Here is a 15,451-nt window from a genome sequence, read left to right as displayed (position 1 = left end):
GCCAGATATACACTGACTGATCCAGCGCATAATGTGCATGACGATTTACCGGAACCAAAGCGAGTCTGACGTCCTCTACCTGCTGCTCCTTCTCCTTCTCATCAGTCATCGAGGGGATCGTTGCAATTTGGTTGGGGGAGGGTGGGAGGAATATAATATCCCAGATGGGACGGGATTGATTATCTTCTCTGTGGTTCTTGCGGAGTACGAGCTCCCCCGCTGAAGGGCGGGGGAATTCCATTTCGCAACGTATAAAAAATCGGCCAGTAAGGCACCGACCAGAGACCCGGTCGGAAGTGTACATACCGTAATTCTAAGTAAATCAAAGTTCTATATTTTATTTGGTGTCAATTTCCCATGTCTTTATTAAAGTGACTTCAACAAGATGAATCAGATATAGCCAGCCGTATGTCAGTCCATGCTAACTCTATCAGCATGTGAATGTTTAAATGCTCATTCACCAGCCCTGAGGGTGGATTGCAGCCTTTTTATTCCTATTACAATTAATCAATCTGTGTAAAACTCTGTCTTAGTCGCTACTGGATTTACAATAAACTAGGAAATAACAAAGGAATGATACATTAAAAGATTACAATCATGTTGTCAGATGAAGCAAAATCTACCAGTGTAATATTCTTGTCAAAGTTTGGCTGTCTCCTGGCAGAGGGATAGCAGCTGGTGTACCCTGATCATTTCGCTGATTGATCCCAGCCTCTGTCCCAGCCAGCTGATCTGTGGTGTGTTGAGTATGAACTTTGGTGATTATGTCTCCGTTTACATTAAACGCACCAGTACAATGTGCTTCAATCCACACAGAGTGACCCTAGCCTTCCTGTGCTGATCCCTGGAGACCCAGAGGCCCTTCATAAAGCAGAATGTGACCTTCACGGTGCCATCCCCTATCACGTCAATGTCGTCGATCACATGGTGAGAGTCCAGCCACAATTCTGACGCTCTGTTGCTCAGTCAGTAAATAGCTGGAGCGCCGGATTTAGAAAGACGAGGGGTGTTTTGGGGCGGGGGGGGGGGGGGGGGGGGGGGGTTGGCAGGCTGGAGGGTGGTGGGGAGGAACATTGGCTCAGGACTGTGGAATAACAAAGACAGACTCTAAAATAAAGAGCTTGCAGAGTTGGAGCAATGAATGTAAAAATAAGTGCGAGCTGCAGGTTCCAGAATGCCATGAATAAATCAAGAGAACTAATGCTGAAGAAGGAAATTACAGGTATAATAGAGTAAGTTAGCATGTGACAGGGCCCACCAAAGTTAGCATGTGACAGGGCCTAACAAAGTTAGCATGTGATAGGGGCTACCTAAGTTAGCATGTGACAGGGCCCACCTAAGTTAGCATGTGACAGGGCCTACCTAAGTTAGCATGTGACAGGGCCTACCAAAGTTAGCATGTGACAGGGCCCACCTAAGTTAGCATGTGACAGGGCCCACCTAAGTTAGCATGTGACAGGGCCCACCTAAGTTAGCATGTGACAGGGCCTACCTAAGTTAGCATGTGACAGGGCCCACCTAAGTTAGCATGTGACAGGGCCCACCTAAGTTAGCATGTGACAGGGCCTACCTAAGTTAGCATGTGACAGGGCCCACCTAAGTTAGCATGTAACAGGGCCTTAGCATGTGACAGGGCCTACCTAAGTTAGCATGTGACAGGGCCCACCTAAGTTAGCATGTGACAGGGCCTACCTAAATTAGCATGTGACAGGGCCCACCTAAGTTAGCATGTGACAGGGCCCACCTAAGTTAGCATGTGACAGGGCCTACCTAAGTTAACATGTGACAGGGCCCACCTAAGTTAGCATGTGACAGGGCCCACCTAAGTTAGCATGTGACAGGGCCCACCTAAGTTAGCATGTGACAGGGCCCACCTGTGAGAGACCCTGCGTGTGATATGATCTGCATGTGAAAGAATGAGTTTATGACAGGGCGCTGGGTGTGACACGGTCCGTATGTGTTAGGGTCTGTGTGTGATTGGAAAGGTGTGCAATGGGGCATATGTATAATAGAGCTTGTGACAGGTTCGCATTAACTGCGACAGATCAGCGACTATCCAGTGTTGAGTTTTGGTTCAGTTGATGTTTGTCACAACCTCATCCTTCAAAGTCCAGTATTGTGGTTCCGTTGTTTTAATCCCCTTATTTTCCTGGTACTAACATTCTTTTCTTTAGAACTCTGTTGCAAAGGAGCTTGGAGTCGACCTGCTCCCAACCAATCGCACAATCGACCCCTGAGCACTCGGTTCGGGAAGCTGCATGGCGCCAATCGGCAAGAGTGGGTTCAGGACACGCACAACGCTTCAGGATTACACAGTTTGCATTTCAGCTCAAAGTTCAATGTTGCAATTTAAATTAGGTGGTGATATTATTTTAACTTGTAGGGATTAAGGTGGTTCATACATTAAAATATTCTGCTACGCAAGACACCAGGGAGAAACAAAGGAATCTTCATTGTTCTCAGTTATCCCTTGTGAGAATGTCTGCATGAGGTGAGTGAAGTTTAGGAGTGAGATGCTCTCTAGCCTGAGCCCACACTTGGGGTGGCTCGCAGGAGGTAACCTCCAGCACGTCAATAAACGGGACAGCAGATGTTTGGGGCTTAATTGGTATTTTAGAGCTGTGGCAATATTTTAATGTGAATCATCTTCATGGCTGTATTTTATTCTGGGACTGGGGATTTGTAACACTACAGTGAAATTAATAAATCTACGTTTTCAATAAAGGCTTTTGCTTGTAGCTATTAACTGTTCTTGCTTCACTGAAGGAAGATTCTTCAGCTCAGTAGGTTTCACCTTTTCCTTCACCTTTCACCTCTCAGATCAAAGATTGTGGGCTGGATTCTCCGATTTTGGGGCCAAGTCCAGAGGAAGTGTCTAGTTCTACTATGAAAAAATTGGCGAGGCTCGAGCACCGACCCTCTGACCGGTGAGGGGCTAGCAGTCGTGCCACGTAAAACACACGGACTTCACAAAATAAATGGCCGGAGAATTGCCGGGTCCATGGCTGCGTTTGCTCACGGCAACGACCTGTATCGGTCGCGCTGCACAACATGACGCAGGTCGCGTGTGGACCTGACCTGCCAGATAGAGTCCCCCTGGACCCCCCCCGGCCACCCTCCACTAGTACCCCCAGCCCTCGCCAAAGCCCCCCGGCCAGCGGCACAGCTCAACCCCTCCCCCCGACTGTGGCGCACTGGACACAGTCCGCAGCCGCCACGCGAGTTCCCAAAATCTGAGAGCACACGTGCCCCGTGCCTTCGGGAACATGGCCCATCGGGGGTGGAGCAATGGGGGAGGGCCTTCAGGTAACATCCTGAAGCCGTCCCAACAGCGTGGGGCGTACTCCCTGATCACACAGTTTTGGAGGAGCCGGAGCATCCGCTAACAGGCGCCGCCCCCGATTCGGTCGTAAAAAGGGATTCTCCACCTGATCGTCGATTACAAACTTGGTGTCGGCAAGTGGAGAATACCGCCCCATATCAGTTCAAACCCCATCCAGAGTGTTCAGCACAAAATCGATACTGTCAGTGACAGTCCCAAAAGAGTAGAAGGATGCATTGCACTGTCAGAGGGTCAGCACTGAGGGAGTACTGCACTGTCAGAGGGTCAGTACTGAGGGAGTGCTGCACTGTCAGAGGGTCAGTACTGAGGGAACGCGGCACTGTCAGAGGGTCAGCACTGAGAGAGCGCTGCACTGTCAGAGGGTCAGTACTGAGGGAGCACTGCACTGTCAGAGGGTCAGCACTGAGAGAGCGCTGCACTGTCAGAGGGTCAGCACTGAGGGAGTGCTGCGCTGTCAGAGGGTCAGCACTGAGGGAGTACTGCACTGTCAGAGGGTCAGCACTGAGAGAGCGCTGCACTGTCAGAGGGTCAGTACTGAGGGAGTACTGCACTGTCAGAGGGTCAGTACTGAGAGAGTGCTGCACTGTCAGAGGGTCAGTACTGAGGGAGTGCTGCACTGTCAGAGGGTCAGTACTGAGGGAGTGCTGCACTGTCAGAGGGTCAGCACTGAGAGAGTGCTGCACTGTCAGAGGGTCAGTACTGAGCAAGTGCTGCACTGTCAGAGGGTCAGTACTGAGGGAGTGCTGCACTGTCAGAGGGTCAGTTCTGAGGGAGTGCTGCACAGTCAGAGGGTCAGTACTGAGGGAGTGCCGCACTGTCAGAGGGTCAGTTCTGAGAGAGCGCTGCACTGTCAGAGGGTCAGTACTGAGGGAGTGCTGCACTGTCAGAGGGTCAGTACTGAGGGAGTGCTGCACTGTCAGAGGGTCAGTTCTGAGGGAGTGCTGCACTGTCAGAGGGTCAGCACTGAGAGAGCGCTGCACTGTCAGAGGGTCAGTTCTGAGGGTGCTGCACAGTCAGAGGGTCAGTACTGATGGAGTGCTGCACTGTCAGAGAGTCAGCACTGAGAAAGTGCTGCACTGTCAGAGGGTCAGCACTGAGAGAGCGCTGCACTGTCAGAGGGTCAGTACTGAGAGAGTGCTGCTGTCAGAGGGTCAGTATTAAGGGAGTGCTGCACTGTCAGAGGGTCAGTACTGAGGGAGCACTGCACTGTCAGAGGGTCAGTACTGAGAGAGTGCTGCTGTCAGAGGGTCAGTACTGAGGGAGTGCTGCACTGTCAGAGGGTCAGTACTGAGGGAGTACTGCACTGTAAGAGGGTCAGTACTGAGAGTGCTGCACTGTCAGAGGGTCAGCACTGAGAGAGCGCTGCACTGTCAGAGGGTCAGTACTGAGGAAGTGCTGCACTGTCAGAGGGTCAGTACTGATGGAGTGCTGCACTGTCAGAGGGTCAGTTCTGAGGGCGTGCTGCACTGTCAGAGGGTCAGTACTGAGGGAGTGCTGCACTGTCAGAGGTTCTGCACTGAGAGAGTGCTGCGCTGTCAGAGGGTCAGTACTGAGAGAGTGCTGCACTGTCAGGGGGCAGTACTGAGGGAGTGCTGCACTGTCAGAGGTTCTGCACTGAGAGAGTGCTGCACTGTCAGAGGGTCAGTACTGAGGGAGTGCTGCACTGTCTAAGGGTCAGTACTGAGGGAGTGCTGCACTGTCAGAGGGTCAGTACTGAGGGAGTGCTGCACTGTCAGAGGGTCAGTTCTGAGGGAGTGCTGCACTGTCAGAGGGTCAGCACTGAGAGAGCGCTGCACTGTCAGAGGGTCAGTTCTGAGGGTGCTGCACAGTCAGAGGGTCAGTACTGATGGAGTGCTGCACTGTCAGAGAGTCAGCACTGAGAAAGTGCTGCACTGTCAGAGGGTCAGCACTGAGAGAGCGCTGCACTGTCAGAGGGTCAGTACTGAGAGAGTGCTGCTGTCAGAGGGTCAGTATTAAGGGAGTGCTGCACTGTCAGAGGGTCAGTACTGAGGGAGCACTGCACTGTCAGAGGGTCAGTACTGAGAGAGTGCTGCTGTCAGAGGGTCAGTACTGAGGGAGTGCTGCACTGTCAGAGGGTCAGTACTGAGGGAGTACTGCACTGTAAGAGGGTCAGTACTGAGAGTGCTGCACTGTCAGAGGGTCAGCACTGAGAGAGCGCTGCACTGTCAGAGGGTCAGTACTGAGGAAGTGCTGCACTGTCAGAGGGTCAGTACTGATGGAGTGCTGCACTGTCAGAGGGTCAGTTCTGAGGGCGTGCTGCACTGTCAGAGGGTCAGTACTGAGGGAGTGCTGCACTGTCAGAGGTTCTGCACTGAGAGAGTGCTGCGCTGTCAGAGGGTCAGTACTGAGAGAGTGCTGCACTGTCAGGGGGCAGTACTGAGGGAGTGCTGCACTGTCAGAGGTTCTGCACTGAGAGAGTGCTGCACTGTCAGAGGGTCAGTACTGAGGGAGTGCTGCACTGTCTAAGGGTCAGTACTGAGGGAGTGCTGCACTGTCAGAGGGTCAGTACTGAGGGAGTGCTGCACTGTCAGAGGGGCAGTACTGAGGGTGTGCTTCACTGTCAGAGGGTCAGTACTGAGGGAGTGCTGCACTGTCAGGGGGGCAGTACTGAGGGAGTCCTGCACTGTCACAGGGTCAGTGCTGAGGGAGTGCTGCACTGTCGGGGGCAGTATGGACAGTGCACTGCACTCTTAGAGAGGCTGGACTGAGGGAGTGCTGCACTGTCAGGGGGGACGTACTCAGTTGCCTTGCACTGTTGGAGGATCTGTAGAGGAAGTGCTTTATTGTTGGAGGAAAATAATGAGGTAGTGCAGCACAGTGTTCTCAGATAGGTTGTCAAGAGGGAACACTGAACTAGCAGAGGTGCAGTACCGAGGGACTGTGGGTGGGGCAGTATTGAGGGAATGCTACATTGTCAGAGAGACAGAACTGAAGGATTATTACACTGTCAGAGGGGACATACTGAAACTGCATTTTTGGAGGCGCTGTACCGAGGGAACCTACCCTGTCAGAAGGGTAGTATTGAAGGAGCACAGCACTGTCCGAAGGGAGACCTTGGGAGAGCACTGCTCTTTTTATAATCTGTATTTGTGTCACAAGTAGTTTTACATTAACACTGCAACGAAGTTACTGTGAAAATCCCCTAGTTGCCACATTCCGGTACCTGTTCGGGTACACTGAGGGAGAATTCAGAATGTCCAATTCACCTAACAAGCACGTCTTTCAGGACTTGTGGGAAGAAACTGGAGCACCGGGAGGAAACCCACACAGACACAGGGCGAACGGGCAGACTCGCACAGACCCAAGCCAGGAATTGAATTTGCCACCCTGGCGCTGTGAAGCAACAGTGCTAACAACTGTGCTACTACGGGGACAGTACCGAGGGGATACTCAATGAGAACTGATAAAACACGAAAAAGTTATTTAACGCTTTGCTCTTCTGGGATCTTGCTGTGCACTAATATGCTGCCCCATTTCCGACATTACAACAATAGCTTGTAAAAATACTTCATTGTCTTTCGGACTATGAGAACTCCCTGTGAGCGTTGTCATTCCCAGTGAGGGCGGTTTATTCTTAGTGAGGAGATTTTGTTATGCGCGGGAAGGGGAGTTTAATCCCGATGATATTTATATTCCCATTCAGGTATTTACTCCCAGTTTGTAGGCGATTCACGTGAACGTTGTTTTTAAACCAATGAGGTTGATATTTTCAATTCGGGGATTATTCCCAGTGAGTGGAGTTTATTCCCAGGAAGGGGGTTTACTCCCAATGAGGTGGCTGTATCGAGTGGTGATTCGCAGTGGGTGGGTCACTCCCAGTGGTCTTGCTGCCTTTCCTGCACCCACCCAGTGGCTTCACTTGTCCTCTGGGCTGCAGCTGGATCCGGACCGCTTGGCGGGCAGTCGTGCGCTTATTGCAGGAAGATGCAGGGACTGAGCCGCCCCCTGTCCCGGGGGCTCCGCTTCCTGATCGCCGACAGCCGGCGGCAGCTCATTCCCAGGGCGGGGATCGTGTCCAAACCCGCCAAGGAGAAGCTGACAATCGCGGTTAGTGACTGCAAAACAACGCGGGAGCCCGGAGTGTGGGAGAGGCGGAGAGTGAGAGAGGGGAGGTACAGAGAGTGAGGGGGAGAGGATAGAGAGAGTGGGGGATAGAGCGAGGGGGTCAACGAGTGAAGGGAGAGTGACTGAGTGGTCAAGGTGGGGGTTAAAGAGTGAGGAGATAGTGAGTAAGGGTTCAGTGAGTCAGGGTTCAGTGAGAGGAGTTTGTGACTGAGGGAGCCAGTGAGTGAGGGGTCAATGAGTGAGGGGATAGTGAGTGAAGGGACGGTGTGGTAAGAGTGAGTGGAGATCGGTGACTAAAGGTCAATGAGTGACAGAGCAGTGAGTGTGGGTCACTTTGTGTGGGTCAGTGAGTGATGGGTCAGTGAGCGATGGGTCAGTGAGTGACAGTTCAGTGATGGGTCAGTGAGTGATGGGTCAGTGAGCAATGGGTCAGTGATGGGTCAGTGGGTGACGGGTCAGTGATGGGTCAGTGGGTAACGGGTCAGTGGGTGACGGGTCAGTGAGTGACGGGTCAGTGAGTGACGGGTCAGTGGGTGACGGGTCAGTGATGGGTCAGTGGGTAACGGGTCAGTGATGGGTCAGTGGGTAACGGGTCAGTGGGTGACGGGTCAGTGAGTGACAGGTCAGTGAGTGACGGGTCAGTGGGTGACGGGTCAGTGAGTGACGGGTCTGTGGGTGACAGGTCAGCGAGTGAGGGTCAGTGAGTGACGGGTCAGTGGGTGTGGGTCAGTGAGTGACGGGTCAGTGATGGGTCAGTGAGTGACGGGTCAGTGAGTGACGGGGTCAGTGAGTGACGGGTCAGTGGGTGACGGGTCAGTGATGGGTCAGTGAGTGACGGGTCAGTGAGTGATGGGTCAGTGAGTGACGGGTCAGTGATGGGTCAGTGAGTGACGGGTCAGTGAGTGATGGGTCAGTGAGTGACGGGTCAATGATGGGTCAGTGGGTGAGGGTCAGTGGCTGAGGGTCAGTGAGCGACGGGTCAGTGGGTGATGGGTCAGTGAGTGGCGGGTCAGTGGGTGACGAGTTAGTGGGTGAGCGGTCAGTGGGTGACGGGTCAGTGGGTGACGGGTCAGTGGGTGACAGGTCAGTGAGTGACGGGTCAGTGGGTGACGGGTCAGTGAGTGACGGGTCAGTGGGTGACGGGTCAGTGAGTGACGGGTCAGTGGGTGACGGGTCAGTGGGTGACGGGTCAGTGATGGGTCAGTGGGTAACGGGTCAGTGGGTGACGGGTCAGTGAGTGACGGGTCAGTGAGTGATGGGTCAGTGACGGGTCAGTGGGTGTGGGTCAGTGAGTGGCGGGTCAGTGGGTGAGTGGTCAGTGGGTGACGGATCAGTGGGTGACGGGTCAGTGGGTGACGGGTCAGTGGGTGACGGGTCAGTGAGTAATGGGTGAGTGAGTGACGGGTCAGTGGGTGACGGGTCAGTGATGGGTCAGTGGGTGACGGGTCAGTGGGTGACAGGTCAGTGAGTGAGGGTCAGTGAGTGACGGGTCAGTGATGGGTCAGTGAGTGACGGGTCGGTGGGTGACGGGTCAGTGATGGGTCAGTGAGTGACGGGTCAGTGGGTGACAGGTCAGTGAGTGAGGGTCAGTGAGTGACGGGTCAGTGATGGGTCAGTGAGTGACGGGTCAGTGGGTGACGGGTCAGTGAGTGACGGGTCAGTGGGTGACAGGTCAGTGAGTGAGGGTCAGTGAGTGATGGGTCAGTGATGGGTCAGTGAGTGACGGGTCAGTGAGTGATGGGTCAGTGAGTGACGGGTCAGTGATGGGTCAGTGAGTGACGGGTCAGTGATGGGTCAGTGAGTGACGGGTCAGTGATGGGTCAGTGAGTGACGGGTCAGTGATGGGTCAGTGGGTGACGGGTCAGTGGGTGATGGGTCAGTGAGTGGCGGGTCAGTGGGTGATGAGTCAGTGGGTGAGCTGTCAGTGGGTGACGGGTCAGTGGGTGATGGGTCAGTGAGTGACAGGACAGAAACTGAATGTCAGTGGATGACTGGTCAGAGGGTGCTAGGTTAGTGGGTAATGGGGTCAATGAGTGGCGGGTCAGTGAGTGACACATCAGTGAGTGACAGGACAGAATGTGAAGGTCAGTGGGTGATGGGGCATTGGGTGATGGGTCAGTGAGTGGCGGGTCAGTGGGTGACGAGTCAGTGGGTGAGCGGTCAGTGGGTGCTGGGTCAGTGAGTGATGGTCGGTGAATGGGGGGTCAGTGAGTGAGTAGTCAATGAGTGACTAACCCAATTTGAGCATCGGAGCCGGTTTGACTCCAGTCAGCCATGTTCCACCCCCACGGACGTGGCGTAATCACGTTGCGCACCGCACACCGTTGCAACGGCGTTGGTGCATTATCGGAAGGCCCTCCCGCGATGCTCCATCCCCGATAGTTCAAGTTCCCGGCCGCGCGGTTGATGTGTAGTCTCAGTGTTGGGAACCCGGCATGGCGGCTGCAGACTGTGTCCAACTCCTCCACACTCGGCCGGGATCCATGTCACTGGCCGGGAGGGGCTTCTGCGAGGGCTGGGGGGCTGGTGGTGGGTGGCCAGGGGGTTTCCAGCGGTTGGCCTTTGGGGTTGCAGATGGCGGGTCGGGTCCACGCACGAATGGTGCCATGTTGTATGGCACGACCGCTGCAGTTCATCGGCCTGCGCATGCACGGCCAGGGACCCAGCCATTCTCCTGCCGTTTTCGATGCTGGAGCCGGGGATTTCACCCGGCACCGTTACTGGCCCTTCACCGGTCCCGGAATCAGTGAGGGTTCGCCGATGATTTTGGCGTCATAAACCGCACCTGAATCCTCCGTTTGAGAGGGCACTTAGCCGCTGAAACGTAAAATCCAGCCTCCGTTGTTTCAAAGTATATCGAACATCTCTAGAGAAGTCAGGAATAGAACCCAACAGATTGTGAGTGAGAGAGATCGGAAACACTGACGCTAACCGCCCGCATCTGCTTTGTCATGGAGAGCCTCACAAACAAAAGCTATCTGGAACTTCACCAAAAGATATTTATTGGATAAATTGACACGAGTAAAGTATTAACTTAGGAAATGCCGAGTTAACTAAGTTAGCATTCCACCAATAGTTTTTTTTTCATAAATTTTGAGTACCCAATTCATTTTTTCTAATTAAGGGGCAATTTAGTGTGGCCAATCTACCTAGCCTACACATCTTTTGGGTTGTGGGGGTGAAACCCACGCAAACATGGGGAGAATGTGCAAACTCCACACGGACAGTGACCCAGAGCCAGGATCGAACCTGGGACCTCGGCGCTGTGAGGCAACAGGTGCCACCGTGCTGCCTCATTCCACCAATAGTTAATGGCAAACCTCTCTGTTCATATTCTGTATTGACTCCTTTTGATTAATGGGTAACCTAATAATGCTAGCCATGGCTCAATGAGTGTCACTCTGTCTATGAGTTTGGAGGTCTTGGATACAAACCGCACTCCAGAAATCAAAGCACAAAAATCTATACTGGTGCTCTAAGGGAGCGTTACACTGTCGGAGGGGCAGTACTGAACTGTAGAAAGGGCAGTGATTGAAGGGGCAGTGAGTGAGGCTGACTTGAAGTCCCAGGGTTTGAATGAGAGGCCAGTCGTCCCTCCAACTCTCCACCCTTGAGAGTTTGCCCGCCTGACTTGTGACAGAAAAGATAATTTGAAATATGAGCAATCATAGTGCTGCACAGAGAGAGAGGAGTGTGAGCCACTGGGGGAGAAAGGAGGAGAATTGGGCTGGGTAAGTGGTCAAGCCAACTGTGCGAATGCTGACACTGGTTCAGTAACTCGTTTCCAATTGCGAACGGTCTGTGTAATCTGCCTCCTTCCAACCCAATGCCCAGGGTGACCCTCATTCCAGCTATTGGTTTACTCTCTATAGCTGGGAGAGACCCTCAATTCCGCTGTTGTTTTCTGTTACAGGAGCAGGCAATAGGCTTCTTTGTCTTGACAGCTTCATTAATGATACCTTCCAGTTGGATGCTGTCACATCTGGAACAGTACAAGCACAGACCTGAACCTACAAAGACCTGAGAGCGATTTAGTCTGAACTCCTGTCATTGCCAAAGAATGACCATCGTGTCGACATTATAATGTTGCTGTGTGGACATCTGAATTTACTGATAAAATAGTTTTAAACTATTCCAGAGATTCCACTGTCCTATTTTGTTCTGGTCATAAAGTCAATTTCTATACTAATTTTAAAGAATTTTTAAACAGCTTTTATAACACAACTGGGGGTAAACTTGAGTTAAGGGCAATTTTCTTTTCTGTTAACTGTAGACACCGGAACTATATTCCCTCCTTTTCTTTGCTTCTGGCTCTTCTTCCACTGCCCTTTGAGCTTTAAATTATAGCTTTAATTTTACAGCAGAGAAGGCAGCTGTTCAGCCCATCTTCTTGCTCTCACTCTCTGTCCCATCCAATACCTTTTCCACGTACATTTATAATTCATTAAGTCAAAACAGCACAGAAGGAGGCCATTCAACCCACTGAGTCCATACTGGCTTTCTGTAGAGCAATCCAGTTATTCCCATTTCTCTGCTCTATCCACGTAGCTCTGCATTTTATTTCCCCCAGTGCCCATTTACAAGTTTGCTGACGATACGACTATAGTGGGCCGGATCTCAAATAACGACGAGTCAGAATACAGGAGGGAGATAGAGAACCTAGTGGTGTGGTGCTGTGACAACAATCTCTCCCTCAATGCCAGCAAAACTAAAGAGCTGTCATTGACTTCAGGAAGCAAAGTACTGTACACACCCCTGCCAGCATCAACGGGGCCGAGGCGGAGATGGTTAGCAGTTTCAAATTCCTAGGGGTGCACATCTCCAAAAATCTGTCCTGGTCCACCCACGTCGACGCTACCACCAAGAAAGCACAACAGCGCCTATACTTCCTCAGGAAACTAAGGAAATTCGGCATGTCCACATTAACCCTTACCAACTTTTACAGATGCGCCATAGAAAGCATCCTGGTATGGCAACTGCTCGGCCCAGTACCGCAAGAAACTTCAGAGTCGCGAACACCGCCCAGTCCATCACACAAACCTATCTCCCATCAATTGGCTCCATTTACACCTCCCACTGCCTGGGGAAAGCGGACAGCATAATCAAAGACCCCTCCCACCCAGCTTACTCACTCTTCCAACTTCTTCCATCGGGCAGGAGATACAGAAGTCTGAGGACATGCGTAAACAGACTCAAAAACAGCTTCTTCCCCGCTGTTACCAGACTTCTAAATGACCCTCTTACGGACAGACCTCATTAATACTACACTCTTGTATGCTTCATCCGATGCCTGTGCTTATGTAGTTACATTGTATACCTTGTGTTACCCTATTATGTATTTTCTTTTATTCCCTTTTCTTCCCATGTACTTAATGATCTATTGAGCTGCTCGCAGAAAAATACTTTTCACTGTACTTCGGTACATGTGACAATAAACAAATCCAATCCAAATCCAATTTCCTTTTGAAATAACTGATTGTCTCCCCTCCCACCACTTTTGTGGGTAGCGGTTGCCTGGTCATCGCTACCCGTTGCCTAAGACAGTTCTCTTCTCACCCCACCTGCCAACAGCTCTTGCCCAAAACCTTAAATCTGTGCCCCCTCGTCCATGTATAATCGGCTCAATTGGTTAATGGGAACAACTTTACTTTGCATGTCATATCTAACAGCCTGAGCACCTTCTTGAAAACCTTGAACACCGTTACCAAACTTCCCCTCAATCTCCTTTGTTCCAAGGAGAACAACCCAACTTCTCCAACCCAACCTTGTAGTGAAAACACACCCATCACTGGAACCATTCTGGTAAATCTGCAACCTCTCAAAGACCCTCACATCCTTCCTAAAATGTGGTGACCAGAACTAGATTCGAGTTGTGACCTATCAGATCTTTATAAAGATTCAGCATAACGTCCATACTTTCGTACTCCATACCTCTTTTGATGAAGCTCAAAATCCCATTTGCTTTAACTGCTCTCTCAGTATATCCTGCTACCTTCAAAGGTCCATGCACGTGAATCCTCAAGTCACTCCACCCCTGCACACCCTGCAACCGAGCCATTACGTCTACAGTGCCTCTCCCTAACCATCCTGTCAAAATGCATTGCTTACACATCTCTGCATTAAATCCCATCTGCCACTTATCTGCCCTTTGCAGTAGCCTATGTCTTGTTGCAGTCGATTGGTATCATCCTTACTGTTTGACACAACTCCAAGTTTGGAATCATCAGGAAATTTTAATCCAAATCCCAATATCGAAGTCATTTATATATATATATATATATTTAAAAAAGACATGGACCCAGCACTGACCCTTGGGGAAACCACCATTATCTACTATCCTCTAATCTAAAAAAAACTATCATTTATCATGACTCACTGTTTTTTCTTCTTAAGCCAATTTTGTTTTGGACCAAGATAAGGCTGCCCCTCCTATTCCATGTGCTTCAATTTTGTGAACCAGATTTTTATGTGGTACTTTGCCCATCCCCTTTCATAAAATCCATGTAGACCAGTCATTTCCAAAGTCGGGCTCGCGACCTGTGGGTGGGTCACGGGCAGGTGTTGGGAGGGTCGCCGAGCCATGCATTGCGCTGTTCCCGATCGCGGGAAGTAGCGCCCAATGGCTGCAACAGCCGGCCTTTTAAAATATCGGTGGCGTCCGGCTTTCAGAATGCCGACCGTGCCATGTACGCGTGCCCGCTCAGCAGAGTGCAGGCCCGGAGCCCAGTGAGGCAGAACGCCTCCTCCTGACGTCACGTGTTCTGAGAGAGATTCCTCCAGCTTGCAGCTGCCAGCAGTGTTGGTGTGAACTCCAGGGCCTCTGGTGAACATTCCATGGACAAGCTGAAAACAGGAACAAAGCAGCATAAAGATGACTACTTGAGGTGTGGGCTACTAATTGTGCCACTGCCATTCAGGATTCAAAATTCATATGTGTTACATTCAGGGAAGGACTGGCAAAAGAAAGTTTAAAATCCTCAAAACTTCAAAGACATTTGAAGACTAAACATGCCGAGTTTGAGGACAACCCTCTTTATTTTTTTTTCAACCGATACCGTGAGATCTTAAATCATCAACTGAAGCCATAATCAGAAATGTAATATTGAATACCCAAGCAAGTGAGATTGTGAGGGCCAAGCAGGCTCACCTGTCACATTAAAGGTAAGTGAAAATGGTGGGGTTCGAAGGTCAGCCAGCGTGGGTCATGGAGATTGGCCGGTGTGCGTCGCGAACGTGGGCCGGCGTGGGTCGCCAAGGTTGGCCGGCGGGTGTTGCGAAGTTCGGTCGACGTGGGTTGCGAAGGTCAGCCGGCGTGGGTCGCCAAGGTCGACCGGCTAGTAAAAGTGAATCCCGGACAAAAAAGTTTGAAAAACACTGATATCGACAATATCCATTGCCTTTCCATCAACCTTCTATTACTTAATCAAAAATTCAATGAGTAAAACACGATCTACCTTTTACAAATGTCTGCTGGCTCTCTTTAATTAACTCAAACTTATCCAAGTGTGTTAATTGTTTTCACTGATTATTCTTTCTAAAACCTTACACTTCACTGATGTGAAACAATCCAGCTTATAGTTACTTCGGCATGTTCGTACAGCCATTCTTGAAAAAGGGCGTTACATTTTTCACTTTCCAATCCTCTGACATCTCAACTAGATCTAGGAAAGATTGGAAGATTATAGAAGATTGGAATATTACCATCTCCATCCTCACTTCCTTTAGCAACCTGGGATGCAAGCCATCTGGACCCGGCGACATATCCATTCTAAGCAGAGCCAGCCTTTCCTGTACATACTTCCTCTCAATCTTCATGTTTTGTTTTTCATATAACAGCAGCTATTATTTCCCATGTCCTAATAATCCAGAGTGAAAAATATTCTCCAAATCTCTCCCTCGATGTTTTGTCACAAAATGTGTTTCTTTAGTTTCTGATCAAACAAACGGAAAGGTTTTTTTCTCCCTCTTACTTCATTGCTAATTTTCATAGTAGTAGACTTCAACAGATCTCTCCCCCCCCCC

The 15,451-nt window shown here is 50.8% G+C and overlaps 1 protein-coding gene across 1 annotated transcript in view; it reads left to right on the top strand.

Moving 5' to 3' along the window:
- LOC119971830 (uncharacterized oxidoreductase YjmC-like) overlaps nt 1-2,746 on the top strand; it is a 101,990-nt gene extending 99,244 nt beyond the window's left edge. The window contains exons 10-11 of the mRNA XM_038808037.1: nt 817-927; nt 2,175-2,746. Coding sequence (XP_038663965.1) covers nt 817-927; nt 2,175-2,237 — 174 coding nt within the window. The 3' untranslated portion in view covers nt 2,238-2,746. The remainder of the gene's footprint in view (nt 1-816; nt 928-2,174) is intronic.
- Nucleotides 2,747-15,451: the final 12,705 nt, after the last annotated feature.

This window comes from Scyliorhinus canicula, chromosome 9 (genome assembly GCF_902713615.1).
Source record: "Scyliorhinus canicula chromosome 9, sScyCan1.1, whole genome shotgun sequence".
NCBI lineage: Eukaryota > Metazoa > Chordata > Chondrichthyes > Carcharhiniformes > Scyliorhinidae > Scyliorhinus > Scyliorhinus canicula.
Note: the sequence above shows the minus strand (reverse complement) of the source record. Positions and strands in the feature narration are given on the sequence as shown.